Source organism: Panthera onca, chromosome C2 (genome assembly GCF_046562875.1).
Source record: "Panthera onca isolate mPanOnc1 chromosome C2, mPanOnc1 haplotype 2, whole genome shotgun sequence".
Lineage (NCBI taxonomy): Eukaryota > Metazoa > Chordata > Mammalia > Carnivora > Felidae > Panthera > Panthera onca.
Genome location: NC_138347.1, coordinates 153,324,168 through 153,339,808, shown reverse-complemented (window position 1 = coordinate 153,339,808; position 15,641 = coordinate 153,324,168). Strand labels below are relative to the sequence as shown.

The 15,641-nt window shown below is 39.4% G+C and overlaps 1 protein-coding gene across 9 annotated transcripts in view; it reads left to right on the top strand.

The window, feature by feature from the left end:
- Positions 1–15,641, top strand: part of GOLGA4 (golgin A4) — a 125,266-nt gene that overhangs the window by 97,413 nt on the left and 12,212 nt on the right. For 8 of the 9 annotated variants that reach the window (XM_078432522.2, XM_078432521.2, XM_078432517.2 and 5 more), the window contains 4 exons: positions 1,819–1,839; positions 2,040–2,108; positions 4,978–5,053; positions 12,500–12,603. In XM_078432522.2, coding sequence (XP_078288648.2) covers positions 1,819–1,839; positions 2,040–2,108; positions 4,978–5,053; positions 12,500–12,603 — 270 coding nt within the window. Of the gene's footprint in view, positions 1–1,818; positions 1,840–2,018; positions 2,109–4,977; positions 5,054–12,499; positions 12,604–15,641 lie in introns of those variants that run through there. The other variant, XM_078432523.2, reaches the window with a different exon arrangement.

Genomic DNA, 15,641 nt, shown 5'->3' with positions numbered 1-15,641 from the left:
ACAGAGCGTGAGTGGGGGAGGGGCAGAGGGAGCCAGAGACACAGAATCCGAAGCAGGCTCCAGGCTCTGAGGTGTCAGCACAGAGTCCGATGAGGGGACTCTCAGGAGCATGAGACCATGACCTGAGCCGAAGTCGGACGCCCAACTGGCTGAGTCATCCAGGCACACTGAAAATACGATAATTTTAAATTTTTATATTCTGTGCTAAATATTCATATAGATTTTATATTCTCTTCTATAATACATCCTTATTTGTAGTCACATAAATTGTTTTTGGTTATTTATGAGTAAGAAAAACAATTTCTGTTTTTCTCCTTGGTTAATGGGCTAGAGGCAAATGTAGTGGGATTATTTTGGAAAACGGGACTGGATTCAGAGCTCCCTGGCAGTACATAAGTGGGCGTTTTTAGGATTCCAGCCGTATAGTCGATGCTGTGAAGATGGGCCATGTTTGCCGTGAGGCTGCCCTTCCCGGTCTGCACCCCAGCAAATGCACGCTGACAGGGCTTGTGGGCCCCAGTTCGAGACGCCAGACAGGGTACCGGCCTGAGGCCATGAGGTTCGTGACCTCCTCGTCGGGAGCTGTAGAGGATTCATCATAGAATGTCGGTTACCAGGGAGCAGTTTTCTAGACAACCCGTTGCCTGGGTCACTTCTTCCAGATGGGGAGGAGAAGCCTTTATAAGGGGCTCTGCTGTGCTGCGCTACTTGGTGCACATATCTTAGCAGTTAGCACCCAGCAGGTATTTCTTTGATAGTTGCAAGTTAGTTTTCCTGTTTTTGGTTTTTGCCGTCTGGGCACGATTTGAATATACCAGGTGCTGTTAAACGTTAATTCTCTGAGGAGAGTGCATGTACTTCGCTACATGTTCTTTTCCTCAGTATCAGAATAAGCGTCATTGCGTGTAGTGTTACTTCGACCTGTGCTGGGATGCCTTCCAGTATTGAAACATGAAATTAATATTCAGAAGGTCTCCTGAGTCCTTTACCTTGTGTCAAAAGAAAGGGGAGAGAAATTGGGGCGGCTGGGTGGCTCAGTTGGTTAAGCATCTGACTTTGGCTCAGGTCGTGGTCTCGCGGGTTTTGAGTTCGAGTCCCGCGTCGGACTCTCTGCTGACAGAGCGGACCCACTTCAGATCCTCAGTCTCTCTCTCTCTCTCTCTCTCTCTCTTCCCCTCCCCTGTTCTCTCTCTCAAAATTACATAAACATTAAAAAAATCCTTAATTATTATTTCTACGCTAAAAAATGTTTTGTTTTATTCTTCATGAGTTTTTATCCTTTTTGAGCATCTTTGATGCTTCTGGGAGACAGTGAGTTATGTATCAGTGTTGAGTTCAATGAAGAGTAGTTTGTGATTATAGCTTCGAGTGGATTCCCAGAAATTGTCCTTTAGAAGTTTCCCTAAGGGGCCGATATGCTTTAAATAGATGTTAATATTTTTAATTTTTTTGAATCATAGAAATAATAAATGAATATATTCTTGTTATAAAAGAGATAATACGTAAGTATACAGAATGAGCCTTCTCTGGTGGGCACCTGTCCTTGCCAAGTAGTAATCATTGTTAGGAGTTTGGTGAAGCGAATTTCCAGTACTTTTTCTTTGTGTTTACCTATGTTGGTGTGTATCCACACTACAATAGTTTGTGTAACAAAATAGATGAGGTTGAAAGCAAATATTTAAAGTTGTCTCATCTCAAATGTTATCACTTCCAAAAGAGTAAGTTTTTATTTTCTAGTTATTTCCTATTATTCTATTTTATTGTTTCCTACAGATTTTAGTGTAGTATCCACTCATTTTTTTTCTTTTCCATTTTCAGGTAACAATTATGGAGTTACAGGTAAGACTAGTTCTTCACTGAATTTGACTGAAGGCAGTATATTGTATTGTATTGTGTATTGTATTGTATTCAGGAGTATTTTGTGTTTTAAGTTGAAACATAAAGGTTTTAGCAAGGAAAATTTTACGAGGCAATATAGTAGTATATTCAGGCGGTGATGAAATTCATACGCGCTTCAGATCTGACTTTTGTTCTTTCAGACTCAACTAGCACAGAAGACTACTCTCATCAGTGATTCAAAGTTGAAAGAGCAAGAGTTCAGAGAACAGGTACGGGTTTAATTGGTGCCTTCTGTGTTGAACTGACGGCCTTAAAATTTACATTAGTATGTACTTGGATCTCATTTAGCTAATTTTTTAAAAAGACCTGATATCATACTGATTTAATAGTTGGCTTTGCAATTTTGTCTTGCACAGGAAATTTTATTCCCAAATCTGAATGTGCTAGAGGATATCTCTTAAATTTGTGATCGATCGCATGTATTTAAACAAGAACATTTGCATCTTACTCTTTCCAGTGCTTAACATCTTGGATAAGAATTTTTGTTTAATTTGTAATAACTTAAGTTTTTTAAAAAAGCAATTTTCTGGGGCACCTGGGTGGCCCAGTCGGTTAAACATCTGACTTCGGCTCAGGTCATGATCTCACAGTTTGTGAGTTCAAGCCCCGCATCAGGCTCTGTGCTGACAGCTCAGAGCCTGGAGCCTCTTTGCATTCTGTGTCTCCCTCTTTCTCTGTGTGCCCCTCCCCTGCTCGCTCTCTCTCTCTCTCTCTCTCTCTGTCTCAAAAATAAATCAACATTAAAAAAAATTAAAAAAGGAATTTTCTCGTTTTTATCAGAGGGAAAAATATATTTGACATCAATTTTGACTACTTTTTCCTAGTGGCTAAATTGTCTTCCTTGAATAAGTTTTGTCCATATATTGTCCAATTATTAGATTTCAAAAGGATTATGTATATGTGCCTAAAAGGATGCCCAAGCATAAGAGTCCCAGTGTACGTGTGTCTGTGGTGCATCATCTTTAGTAGTCTTTCTTTCCGAACTCCGGAGAGAGAATGGCACAAGTCAGCAGGCTGTTTGAAGGCTACATCTCTGGGGATTTCCCAGTTTTCTTAAAAAGTCATACATACAAAGATCTTGATAATCGTTGAACTTAGGTAATGGGTGGGCATATAGGCATTAATTGTACTATATTGTCTGTGGCTGAGTAGGATAGAAAATTTTCACAATGTTTTTAAAAAAAATTATGGACGCTAAGTCCCAATGCTACTTAATTTTTTCCTACTTCCCAGTGGTTTATCTTTTCTCATCTATTCTCCAGATTGCTGCCTGAAAATTCCCTTCTTTTAGCATCCTCAAATTTTTCAACTGCTAGCATGGCAATTTTTGTATTAGTTATTTTTATGGTGGCAGAATACACATAACGTAACATTGACCATCTTAACCAAAGTGCATAGTTCGTTGACATTTAGTTCATTCACAGTGTTGTGAAACAATCACCATTATCTAGTTCCAGAATTCTTCATCACCCCATCAGAAAACCTCCTAACCCATTAAGCAGTCATTCCTTGTTACCTTTTGGCAACCGCTGATCTACTCCTGTGTCTGTGAATTTGCCTGTTAGGAGTATCTTTTGTAAATATAATCATATAAAACCTAGCTTTCTTTTTTTTAAATTTTTTTTAACATTTATTTATTTATTTATTATTTAAAAAAAAATTTTTTTTTTAACGTTTATTTTATTTTTGAGACAGAGAGAGACAGAGCATGAACGGGGGAGGGGCAGAGAGAGAGGGAGACACAGAATCGGAAGCAGGCTCCAGGCTCTGAGCCGTCAGCCCAGAGCCCGACGCGGGGCTCGAACTCACAGACCGCGAGATCATGACCTGAGCCAAACTCGGACGCTTAACCGACCGAGCCACCCAGGCGCCCCAACATTTATTTATTTTTGAGACAGAGAGAGACAGAGCATGACAGGGGAGGGGCAGAGAGAGAGGGAGACACAGAATCTGAAACAGGCTCCAGGCTCTAAGCTGTCAGCACAGAGCCCGACGCGGGGCTCGAACTCACAGACCGCGAGATCATGACCTGAGCCAAACTCAGACGCTTAACCGACCGAGCCACCCAGGCGCCCCAAAACCTAGCTTTCTTATGTGGCTTCTTTTGCTCAGCATGATGTTTCTAAGATTCATCATTGTGGCATGTATCAGTACTTGATACTTTTTTATGGCTGAGTACTATTTCATTATATGGATATACCGTACTTTGTTTATCCGTTCATCAGTTTATGAATATTTGGGGTGTTTCTACCTTCTGGCTATTACGAATAGTGCCATCAGGAACATTATGTACAAGTTTTGGTTTGAGTACCTATTTCCAGTTTTTTGGGGTATGTACACCCAGGAGTGGAATTGCTAGATCATGTGGTAATTATATGTTTCCCTTTTTGATGAACCGCCCAACTATTTTACGTGGTGGCACCATTTTATGTTCACTCCAACAAAGTTATAAGGATTCCAGTTTTTCCACATCCTCACCAACAAGTTTTTTGGATATAGCCATGGTAGTTGGTACGAGGTGGTTTCTCATTACGGTTTTCATTTGCATTTTCCTAATGACTGATGATGTTGAGCATCTTATTATCTGCTTGTTGGCCATTTGCATGTCTTATTTGGAACAATGTCTGTTCAAGTCCTTTGCTCATTTTTTAGTTGGGTTATTTGGTTTCGTGTTTAGTTGTACGCTTCACACTTGTATGCTAGATACAAGTCCCTCATCGAGTATGTGATTTGCAAGTGTTTTCTCCATTTTGTGGGTTCTCTTTTGAGTTTCTTGATAATATCCTTTGAGGCACAAAAGTTTTACTTTTGATAAAGGTCATTTTGTATATTTTCCCTTTTGTTGTTGTAGATATGTTTCTCTATGTGGTATGTTGTAGATATGTTGTAGATCTGTTTCTCTTTTGTTTGTTGTAGATACGGCTTTTGGTGCCATATCTAAGAAACCATTTGCATTAATCGTATTTGCCTGTGTTCTGTCTTAAGTATGAAAGAACCTAGTGCCTAGAGAAGCCCTTTTTTTTACATATGGTTTCTGTGTGAATCTTATGATACAATTTGAGTATTTGTTACTTTTAGATTCACAATTTAGAAGACCGTTTGAAGAAATACGAAAAGAATGTATATGCCACAACTGTGGGGACACCTTACAAAGGTATGAATGGTCTCTTATGTGATCCATGGTTATCTCCTATTGGTGCACTTAGGGATGATTTTTGTTTTTGTCTTTGCGCGTCTGTTCTTTACCACGAATATATTTTACCTTTGTAATTCACCGATAACAGCTAGTTTTAAGGAAAGCGTGCTAGTAATCTAAAACAAAATAATGCGTATCCGTTGTAAAAAAAATCAAACTGCCGCAGTGTGTAAGTGGGACTGCACTTGTTCCACACTATCCGGATGGAACCGACCTAGTGGCAATTTATGTATATTTTTCCAGACTCTTCTGTATGTATGCAAACATTTGTATGATCTACTGTATATACTCATACAGACACAGTTATATCTTTTAGATGCTTCCGTTTTTTACTATTATAATGATGCCAAAATTATCTACTTTAAGCTTGGATTTAGGGAGAAAATAATTTCATAAAAATTCTTATATTCAAGGTAGGAAAGGATGATATTCTCTTGATTGAAATAAATACACTGCTTACGAAGGGTTTTAAGAATGAACTTGAGTGTTTACATGGTTATATACAACTATGTAAACTCATGATCGTGAGGTAATCATGGTCCTTGAATAATCTCATTACAATTTTCCATTCTCAGTTTTACACCTCACTTCATTAAGAATGGTTTTATTTTGCTAAATGTTTTGTAAAGCTTTCTGCTTCTTCGGGGAAGCACTAGGGCCTAAATGTAAACCTTTCCTTTGTGTTTTTGAAAGCTCTTGCTTAATGCAATGAAATAACAAGATATTATACAATTTTTAATTAAATTAAGCAAGGCCTCGCTTTGGATTCTTTCCAAAATGCTCTTCAAAAACAAGAGAAAACCGCCTTGGAAGTGGCCCGTGGCTCATTGCAGAGAGGACTCCTGCTACAAGGATCGTTTGCCGTGTCTAAGTCAGCAGATGCGATCGTCAGCGTAACTGCTGCATCCGTGCTCAGCAGTGCATAGAGAATACTGCTGATTCTTTTTGTTAGTTTCACCTTCAGATTTTTATCATTTTCTTTTGTTCTCAGTTTTAAATTGTGAAATGAACACACATGTCCAGTTTATTTAATAACTAACACCTGTACGCGCCCCTTCCCTCCTCCGAGAGCAGAGCGTTCCTGTCATACCTTTCATTAGCTGAAATGGTGTAAAACAGAGAAGCAATTACCATTAATTTACGTGGAAAAATTTTTAGCATCCCCAGACCCGAAAGTCTCCTCTCTTAGGCCTGTCTGCTACCTTAGACATGTCTTGCTAACAGACGCACAAAACCAATCGAGATAAGACACCGATGCTCACAGGCACCGTGCGAAGCGACGGCGGCCGGATACTGAGTGTGGTTGCTGGGGAAGGGGTGAGGTGGGGCCGCTCTGGCCGCAGCGGTCTGTGCCGCGTCTCTGATGGCCCACTGCCAGATGGATGCCGAGCACCATTTCCACTTCGCCTTTCTTCGTGAAAGCAAAAAGCCTCTTTAGATTTCTTGCGGTTAGCAGAGGCACGTACTGATGCAGGCCTTTTGTGGAAGAGAAGCGGCGTGATGTGAATTTTCGAAAGGCGGGGAACACCTGAGTGTCGCTAAGTGTGAGGCGCTGTGTCGTATCTCAGCTCGTTTAATCCCCTCACCAACCCAATCAGTCTGGTTCAGTAAGCACATTAATCTCCTCACCATGCTGCCTTTTTGGTTTTTTTTTAATGTTTATTTTTGAGAGAGAGAGAGAGAGAGAGAGAGAGAGAGAGAGAGAACATGAGCAGGGGAGGGGCAGAGACCGAGGGAGACACAGAATCTGAAGCAGGCTCCAGGCTCCGAGCGGTCGGCATAGAGCCCGACGCTGTGGGCTCGAACCGACAGACCGTGAGATGGTGACTTGAGCTGAAGTCAGACGCTTGACTGACTGAGCCCCCCAGGTGACCATGCTGGGTCTTTCTAAAGAGTAACAACAGAATAAGCACCCATCATACAGGAAGAAATAAAAGATCACTGACCGGTTCTTCAGAAACCTTTATGTAAGCCTCTGCAATAATATCTTTATTCCTCCCCTCACCCTGACTTTTTCCCGACTCTATGTTAACCATTGTTGTTCTTCGTTGTGTACCACCTATGTATATATTTCTAAACAATATTTTGTTTAGATTTTGCTTGTTTTGAAACTTTATGTAATAGAATCATACTGTAAGGTTGTATTTGTTTCTTTTGCATAATGCAAGTTTTGAGATACGTCTGTGTTGTGTGTGGCTCTTGTTCGCTCAATTCGATTGATCAGTTTTGTACGTTCTTGTACACGTCTTCCTCGTACTCACATGAGAGACTTTCTCTGTACAACTACGACCGGGCTTGCTGAGTCATAGGGTGTGAATGCTTTCACGCACATCCTATCCTAGATTGGCAAACTAGATGCAATTTGAAGATAATATAGGAGATTGTTTTCTATGTTTTTTGTACTAGTTTTCATTCCCACCAGCAATGTGTGTGAGGTCTTGTCACTCCAGCCCCTTAATGCTGGTGCTAAATTAATTCAGCGGTGCTAACTTTATTAAAGGCCCTTAATGCTTGGCTATGGCCCTTAATGCTAAGCTATGACTTGTGATTTTAATTACCTCTCTCTTACTAGTAATCATGTTGAACATCTTATATGATTGTTCATTTTTTTATTCATTCATTTTAGCTGTATTTCTTCTTTTGCGAAGTCCCAGCCATTCCTTTTTTGTTTTCTAAGATTAGGTTATCTCTCCTTTTCCTTTGATTTGCAGTTTTAAAACAATTCTGAATATTAATCCTTGTTTTGTATACTACATATACATGTATACATATATGTATGTGTGTGTGTATATGTATATATGTATTGTAAAGATATTTACTAGCTGGTGTCTTTATTGTCTTAATTTTTTTATTTTTTAGACGTATAGAAAAGTAATAAGTGTGGTATATAATGAACACACATGTACACGTCACCCTCAACAATTATTAAGACATATCTAATCTTGATTCATCTGTACCCCCAACCTTTCCTAACCTTGCTCTATTGGATTATTTTAAAGTCAGTCCTAAATATCATATCTTATTTGATATAAACAATTTCAGTATACATCTATACAAAGGATTCCTTAACAATACCTGTAGTACTAGGGGCACCTGGGTGGCTCAGTCGGATAAGCATCTGACTTTGGCTCAGGTCATGATATCACGGTTTGTGAGTTCGAGCCCCGCGTCGGGCTCTGTGCTGACAGCTCAGAGCCTGGAGCCTGCTTTGGATTCTGTGTCTCCCTCTCTCTCTGCCCCTCCCCTACTCATGCTCTCTCTCTCTCTCTCTCTCTCTCTCTCTCAAAAATAAATACACATTAAAAAATAAGATAAAATGAAACCAATAAGCATAGTGCTAGTATCACACCAAAAACTTTCACAGCGATTCCTTAGTATGTTCAAATAACTAGTCACAGTGAAACTTACCTGTAGCTTCACAAATGTTTTCTTGTGGTGATGGTGGTAAACAGTTGGTTTATTTGAATCAGTAGCCAAGTAGTATCCGTACCTTGCATTTGATTGAGAAATTGCTTAAATCTCTTTTAAAAGTCTGCCTTCCTTGTCTCTCTCTGTCTCCCTCTCTCTTTCTCTCTTCTTTTCCCCTTTATTCAAGAGACCAAATTACTTGTGCTCAAGTTTCACACGTTCTGAACTCTTGGTGTTCCAGCCCCTGGTCGTTAGAACGAGGGGCTTGATCAGATGGAGACTGTGTTATTGGCAGTGGTGCCTCCTCAAGGGAGCCGTACTGCCTGTTGCCTCCCAGCGAAAGACACACGTTATCTTAGCAGTATCTTTCACACGGTTCCGGGTGCCGTCAGTCTGATTCCTCACCTTTCGCCTTAGACGTTAGCACCCAGTGGTGACCGTTGGCCAACATCGGTTGTTTCACCAGTCATTGTGTAACGGTGATCATTCAGATCCTACCATTTCTTGTGCAGATATTAACTGGCATTCTTCTGTAAGCGGAAATGTGCCCTGTTATCTATCTGGGGTATAGCTCCTACGTGAATTTGTCTTTGCCTGCTGTAACACCTCACTCAGTTATGATGACTTTATAATATATCTTGCTGTTTAGTTGGGGAAGCCCTCCTACTTTGTTTTTCAAGAATGTCTTAGCTATTCTTAACTCTTTGTCAATTTAAGTTTCAGAATCAGATTGTAAAATTGCATTCATAACACACACCCAAACCTGGGAAGGTTTTGATTAGGATTGCATTGAATTTATAGAAAAATTGAGGAGAATTGGCACCTGTATGGGATTGAGTCTCCAACCCATAATCATGATCTTTCAACATTTACTTAGGACTTCTGTAATTTCAGTCAATAATGTTTATTGTTCTGACTACCTCTTGTACTTCTCTTCTTACATTTATTCTTAGGTGTGATTGTAAATGTAAAATTTGTTTCTCGTTTTTATTTTCCAGTTAAGTAAATGCATTTTCAGGAGACATTCTTGTGCCTTTTTGAAGGATATCTGAGCATGTCTGCTTTTAACTAAAATTGTCTGTCATACGCTTAGTTGATTAAGGTTGTGCTAAGTGTAAATGGATTTTCCAGTTGTGCGTTTTGGAATTGGGCCCAGGTAAAGGATCGTATTAAAAATGCTGAGCAATATTCCCACAAAGTTATTTGGAAAGACTCACAAGAAGCAATGGGTAGACAATTTGGCAAGCATCTTTATTTGCATGATAACTGATTTCCACTCTCATTGCTTAAAACCCAAAGTAAGAATTATAAAAAGAGGAAGAAATTTCTTTTATATGCCACTGTTAGGGAGAAGACAGGAAAGGGTACGTGCATTGGAAGACAGTATTAATTACTTGTCCAGGAAAATGGCTAGATGTAAGTGATCTACATGTTTATAATAATAAAATCAATTATTTTTCTGAAAAGTCTACATTGTAAACTCTTACACTTTGCATCAATCTAGAGGAATGAAACACTTAAGGGTGATATCTAGAGAGATGGCTTTTGAAGAGGAAATAGTACATTGTCATTATTTAGTTCTGGGCGCTCTGTATTTGCTGAGTGTGGTTTGAGTGAATTGGGTCTTTAAAAGTGTACGCTTTTTAAAAGTGAAATATTCCAAACGTACAAACACACAGGGTGTAAATATCAAGTATGAAGACGGTTAACACCTGTGAATTCACCATCTAGAACATCGTCAGTGCTCCTCGTACTGCTCTTCAGTCTCGTATCTCCGTTCTCTCCCGAGGGTGACCACTGGTAACGTGTATACGTACTGTTCCCTAAAACAAGTGACTTTAATGTTTGGGCTGTATAGAAATGATATCAGATTATATGTATTCTGCATGTTCTTGCCTTTATTTCACCCAGCATTATGATTTTGGATTTCATTCTAATAGGTGTGAAGCTATAGTTCAACCTTTTTTTTTTTTTTTTTAAATTTAAATTCACATTAGTTAACACAGTGTAGTATTGATTTCAGGAGTAGAGTTTAGTGATTCGTCACTTACATACAGCACCCAGTGCTCATCCCGACAAGGGTCCTCCTTAATATCCATCCCCCATTTAGCCCATTCCCCCCCACCCACCGCCCCTCCAGCAGCCTTCAGTTTGTTCTCTGTATTTAAGAGTCTCTTATGTTTTTCCTTCCTCTGTCTTTTTACCTAATTTTTTTCCTTCCTTTCTCCTATGTTCATCTGTTTTGTTTTTTAAATTCCACATATGAGTGAAATCCTATGATACTTGTCTCTCTCTGACTTATTTCACTTAGCATAATATACTCTAGTTCCATACACTTTGTTGTAAATGACAAGATTTCACTATTTTTCACTGCCAAGCAGTATTCCATTGTATACGCATACCACATCTTTATCCATTCATCAGTGGATGGACATTGGGCTCTTTCCATACTTTGGCTGTTGTCAGTAGTGCCGCTATAAACATTGGGGTGCGTGTGCCCCTTCGAATCAGCATTTTTGTATCCTTTGGGTAAATACCTAGCAGTGCTATTGCTGGGTCGTAGGGTAGTTCTAGTTTTAGTTTTTTGAGGACCCTCCATGCTGTTTTCCAGAGCGGCTGCACCAGTTTGCATGCCCACCCACGGTGCAAACGTTTTCCCCTTTCTCTGCATCCTTGCCAACATCAGTTTCCTGAGTTGTTAATTTTAATGTGTGTGAAGCTATAGTTTAACGATTTTGAATGCTGATTTTCACAATATGTTGTATCTTTATACCATACTTTACTTATTCTCCTATTGGTGGACCTTTGAACTGTCTTAATTTTGCTTTTATAAACAGTGTAACTGTGAACATTGACTTCTGGTGTACATATGAAGCATTTCTCTAGGATGTACTGGTAGGAATTAAATTACTGCGTTACAGAACATGCTCATCCTTCCACTTCAGGAAGTTCTGCAGAGTCATGTGAAGTTGTTTAGAGTGCTTGTATCAGCTCACTCCGCACATGCACAGGCATCTCCGTTGTTCTGTGTACTCACCAGTGCTTGGAATTGTCCGACTCTCGGGACTTTGCCAATCTCATACGTGTGAATAGTACTTCAGCTTTCATTTGTTTGTTTCTTTTCACTGAGCAAATGGTGACTTAAATTCTCAGCCAAAAGGAATATAAAGTTACAATAAAAGGCTGCTTTCAGCTTTGGCATTTAGAGGCTCACTTATTGTTCATAGCTCTCATAGTGGAAGCTTTATTATATTATCCTACAGCACAGTGTGATCTGTTATTGATTCAGTTTTTTAAAAACTTCGGAGTTATCAAGGCATAAATATACACGTAGTAATATTCAGTGTGATTTCATATACCTGAACTGTAATTATTGTTTACTTTTAGGCCGAAATGGGGCTTGATTAACAGATGAACTGTAACTTCTTATGACAGGCTTTAAGATGTCGAATCAAAATATTTGAAAACCACTATAATGGCATTAATATTTCATGTGTTTTCGAGTTATTTTATCGATCCTGTGTTTCAAAACAGTTTTGAAAATTTGATTTAAACCTAAGTGCTTTTAGGTTTGGAATACTAGAAAAACTAGAATGCTATACTGATATAATAAATTCTTAATAAAATAAAAATTATTGTTAATTCACTTATTGTGGAATATCTGCAGTCAACCACAGAATATTGAGGAGAGAAATACCAGTTTTAAGGAATCTTTGTATTTCCTAAGTATAGTCTTTTAAAATTGCCATGCCAAAAGGAGGAGGAGGAGGAAGAGGAGGAAAAGATTTGAGAAATAAAATTGCTATAATAATTCTAATTTTCTTTCCCAAGGGAAAAATACCATTGAAATACTTTATGTATATGTGTACAATACTACACAGTACAATATAATTAATATAAGAGTTATGCCTTGCTTTGTCTGGTGTCTAAGTAATAAGTAGTTGATCTGGATTTTCTTTAAGATTTGATTTTTTTTTTTTATTTTTTATTTGACAGGTGGCAATTTGTATCATACTGATGTCTCGCTCTTTGGAGAACCTACCGAGTTTGAGTATTTGCGAAAAGTGCTTTTTGAGTATATGATGGGTCGTGAGACTAAGGTATAAATAATTTCTGGTGACTTGGCGTGTGGCTTAATTTAAAAGGAAATGTGCCCACTTCTAATACTTTAATACACGTATTGATGCCATATTTTACTGTTAGCAGACCACACATGCTAAAAGGTGATAGGTAATTAATTGTGTTATAGTTCGTTGTTTACACAAATGGTTTGTAGATCTTGCTTATGTTTGTTTCAGTTATAAAATATTAATTTAAAAAATACTGTTGGATGATGCTAAATACTAAAAATAGAAATTTCACTGACTTAATATTTTGTAAAACATGGGTATTTTTACTTTTGACTTGAAATTTTAGAGTCAAGTCAAAATTTGATTTCATTTTCATGGAAACTTCAGGATAATGTGGAAGTATTGGAAATGGTCATAATTAAGAATGACTACTTAGGGGTATTTCTAAATATTTTACTTTAGTTACAGTGAGAAAATCATTTCAAAACATATGGAATATCAGTCATTAAAATTACCACATCATATAGGTAATAATGCTTGGCTAAATTTGTTTTCTGGAATATTAAATTATTGTAAGGTTCTTGAGTGTATAGTCTTGTCTTTTTCTTGTTTGTATTCCCTGCAGTGTTTTTAAAAGAGCCTTATATTGGACTTTTGGTAAATATATCTTGAATTGAATTGAACCATGTATTTAGGGGAAATTCATGAACCTTTCCTCAAACAAATTTTTCATTTAAAGCAATTTCTTTTCCGACATTGCTTCAACTTTTTACCTTCATAAACTTTTACATTGTCCATATACCTTGGCCGAGGATGGGATCATGAGTTTTCCATTTTTAAGAGCAATCCGTGTTTTTAACTTAGGGGTCCCTTGGGGGGTTACTAAGTCAAGGAGTGCTAAGCCAGTTCAGGGATTAATTTGTCAGGTATGTTAAAAGCCTAAAAAGTAAGGACATAAGAAATCTCTTAAAAGAATATTATGAATTTATAGACTATAGATTCTGCTAAACACTAGGAGTTATAGAAGTGGAAGTCGTTTTAATCCATAATATCTGTAGAAATCTCATTTCATTATATCAAATAGTTTCAAATTAAAGTAATATCTAGTGTGATCCTGAACATGTAATTCAGAGGGATATATTAATTCACAGTGATTCGGTGTTTTTTTTCTTAAAGGGCTTTTTTTTTTAATTCAGAGAACAGCTAAAACTAATTTTCTCCTTATCTTTTTAAAAGTAAAGCTAATGGAAAAATAATAAAAAAATAAATAAAGCTAATGACATATAGCTTCCTCTTATTAAGACTTGTATTGGATAGCAGCCCGTATTTGAGGTGGGGTAAATAATTTAATGTTACCTTGTTATTGTAAGGAAGGGAGAAGGATATATCTTAAAAAAAAAAAAAAAAAAAAAGCCTCTCAGCAGTTTAGCCGTATTGGTTCATTTGTGAATGTAAAGCTGTGATCCCAGTGTCGCTAAATAAAATATTTACATGCCTCAGACCGTGTCTTCTGGAGGTTGTGAACTGTGCGGGGTAGGAGCCCTGCAGAGCTTGAGTCCTCCTGAAGAAAGACCCGGCGCAAACGTGAGATGTGCCGGGCGCCAGCTTGCGCCGTCAGGGCCGTGCGGTTAGTTTGAGGCTGTGCCTGAGGAGACAGCTGGAAGGGATGTCCCCACGCCCCGTCTGACACCTGCCTGGGAAGCCATGCTGCCGAGGGCTCTCCCTGGCCTTTTGTCTTCAACACTCAGTGCACCTGGTTGCTACAAACGGTCAGGCGGTCACCGTGCCATCACAGTGTACAGGCCGATCTAGAACATCGGTAGCAGACGCTCTGCTTAATTTACTGCGTGTTTATTGAGCGCTTGCTCCATGTGGCCTTCTGTTTATCACCCCGATGGATACGAAGATGAAATGTGACACTGTCCCTAATTCTAAGGAGTTTACTCTATAGTAGCAAAGTGGAGCTGTTTGTAGTTAAGCTTGACGTGATGCAGAACGTAGCCGGGGCTGTCAAGAGAGGCACAGAGTTCTCCTGTTTGCTTGTGAGAAGGTCAAGGGGGGCATCATGGAGAAGCAGGTGTATCTGCTGGGCTTTAAAGCGGGATGAGGTGTATGCAGGTGTGGTTTGACTTTAATAGAGGAGCTCAGACGGGAGGGAAAGTCTAGACAGAAGGTCCAAGGCGGGACATCGGGTTTTGGAATGACAAGTCGTCTGGTCTGACTGAAACACTGGATCTGTGTGCTGGAAGTGACTCCTTCCAGGGCTGCACAGAGTGTGGAGGGCCCGGGATGACTTCCGAGTGTTGCCTGTAGGCATCGGGGGGTGGCTAGCCCTTGAGCTGAGGTTGACAAGATCAGAGCTGGTTTTAGACACATCTTTCACCGGTTTCCTTAATTTCTACACAGTAACAAAGAGTTTGAAATGGAAACCGGGTTGCGGCCTTAGAATGAGCCAGTGTGTGTCGTGGCCTTTGTGCTCTGACCCTCGTCCAGCGGGATATGTGTGTCATCCCCCCTGTGTTCCTTCCTCTGCTTCTGCACACGGTGTTCCTTACTTGATGAGGCAGATGACTTTGTAAGAAGACCACATGCAGGACACACATTGTTACGGCACGAAGCTTCCTCTGTCTTCTTCACTTTCCTTCTCTCGGGTTGTGGTCCTCCCGTGCTGTTAACGGACACTAAAATTCAGTCTGTTCTCCTTTTCGGTAGAAAGTGTTTCTCATTGTAACCTTTTAGGAAAGCCCCTCCTTAAAGAAGACCTGGCAGGAGACATGGCCTCTCCACCAGGTGGCTCATTTGAACTTTTCCTTACTTCCCAGGGCCCGAGGATACTGTACGTAGAGTAGACAGTCTGACAGGCAGAGAGCGCCTGGGTTTCTTCATGTAAGTGCGTTTTGGTAAGCCAGGGAAGAGCTTTAAGTCTTTGCTGGGTAATCTGCTGCAGATTCAGGATCACTGGTGAATTTAGAGGTGGGTTCCTCATTAACGTTTAGAAACGTGAGGAAACACCTAGCGACAGTTCTGGGGTCTTTTGACAGACATACTTGCATGTGCGTGTGTGGTTC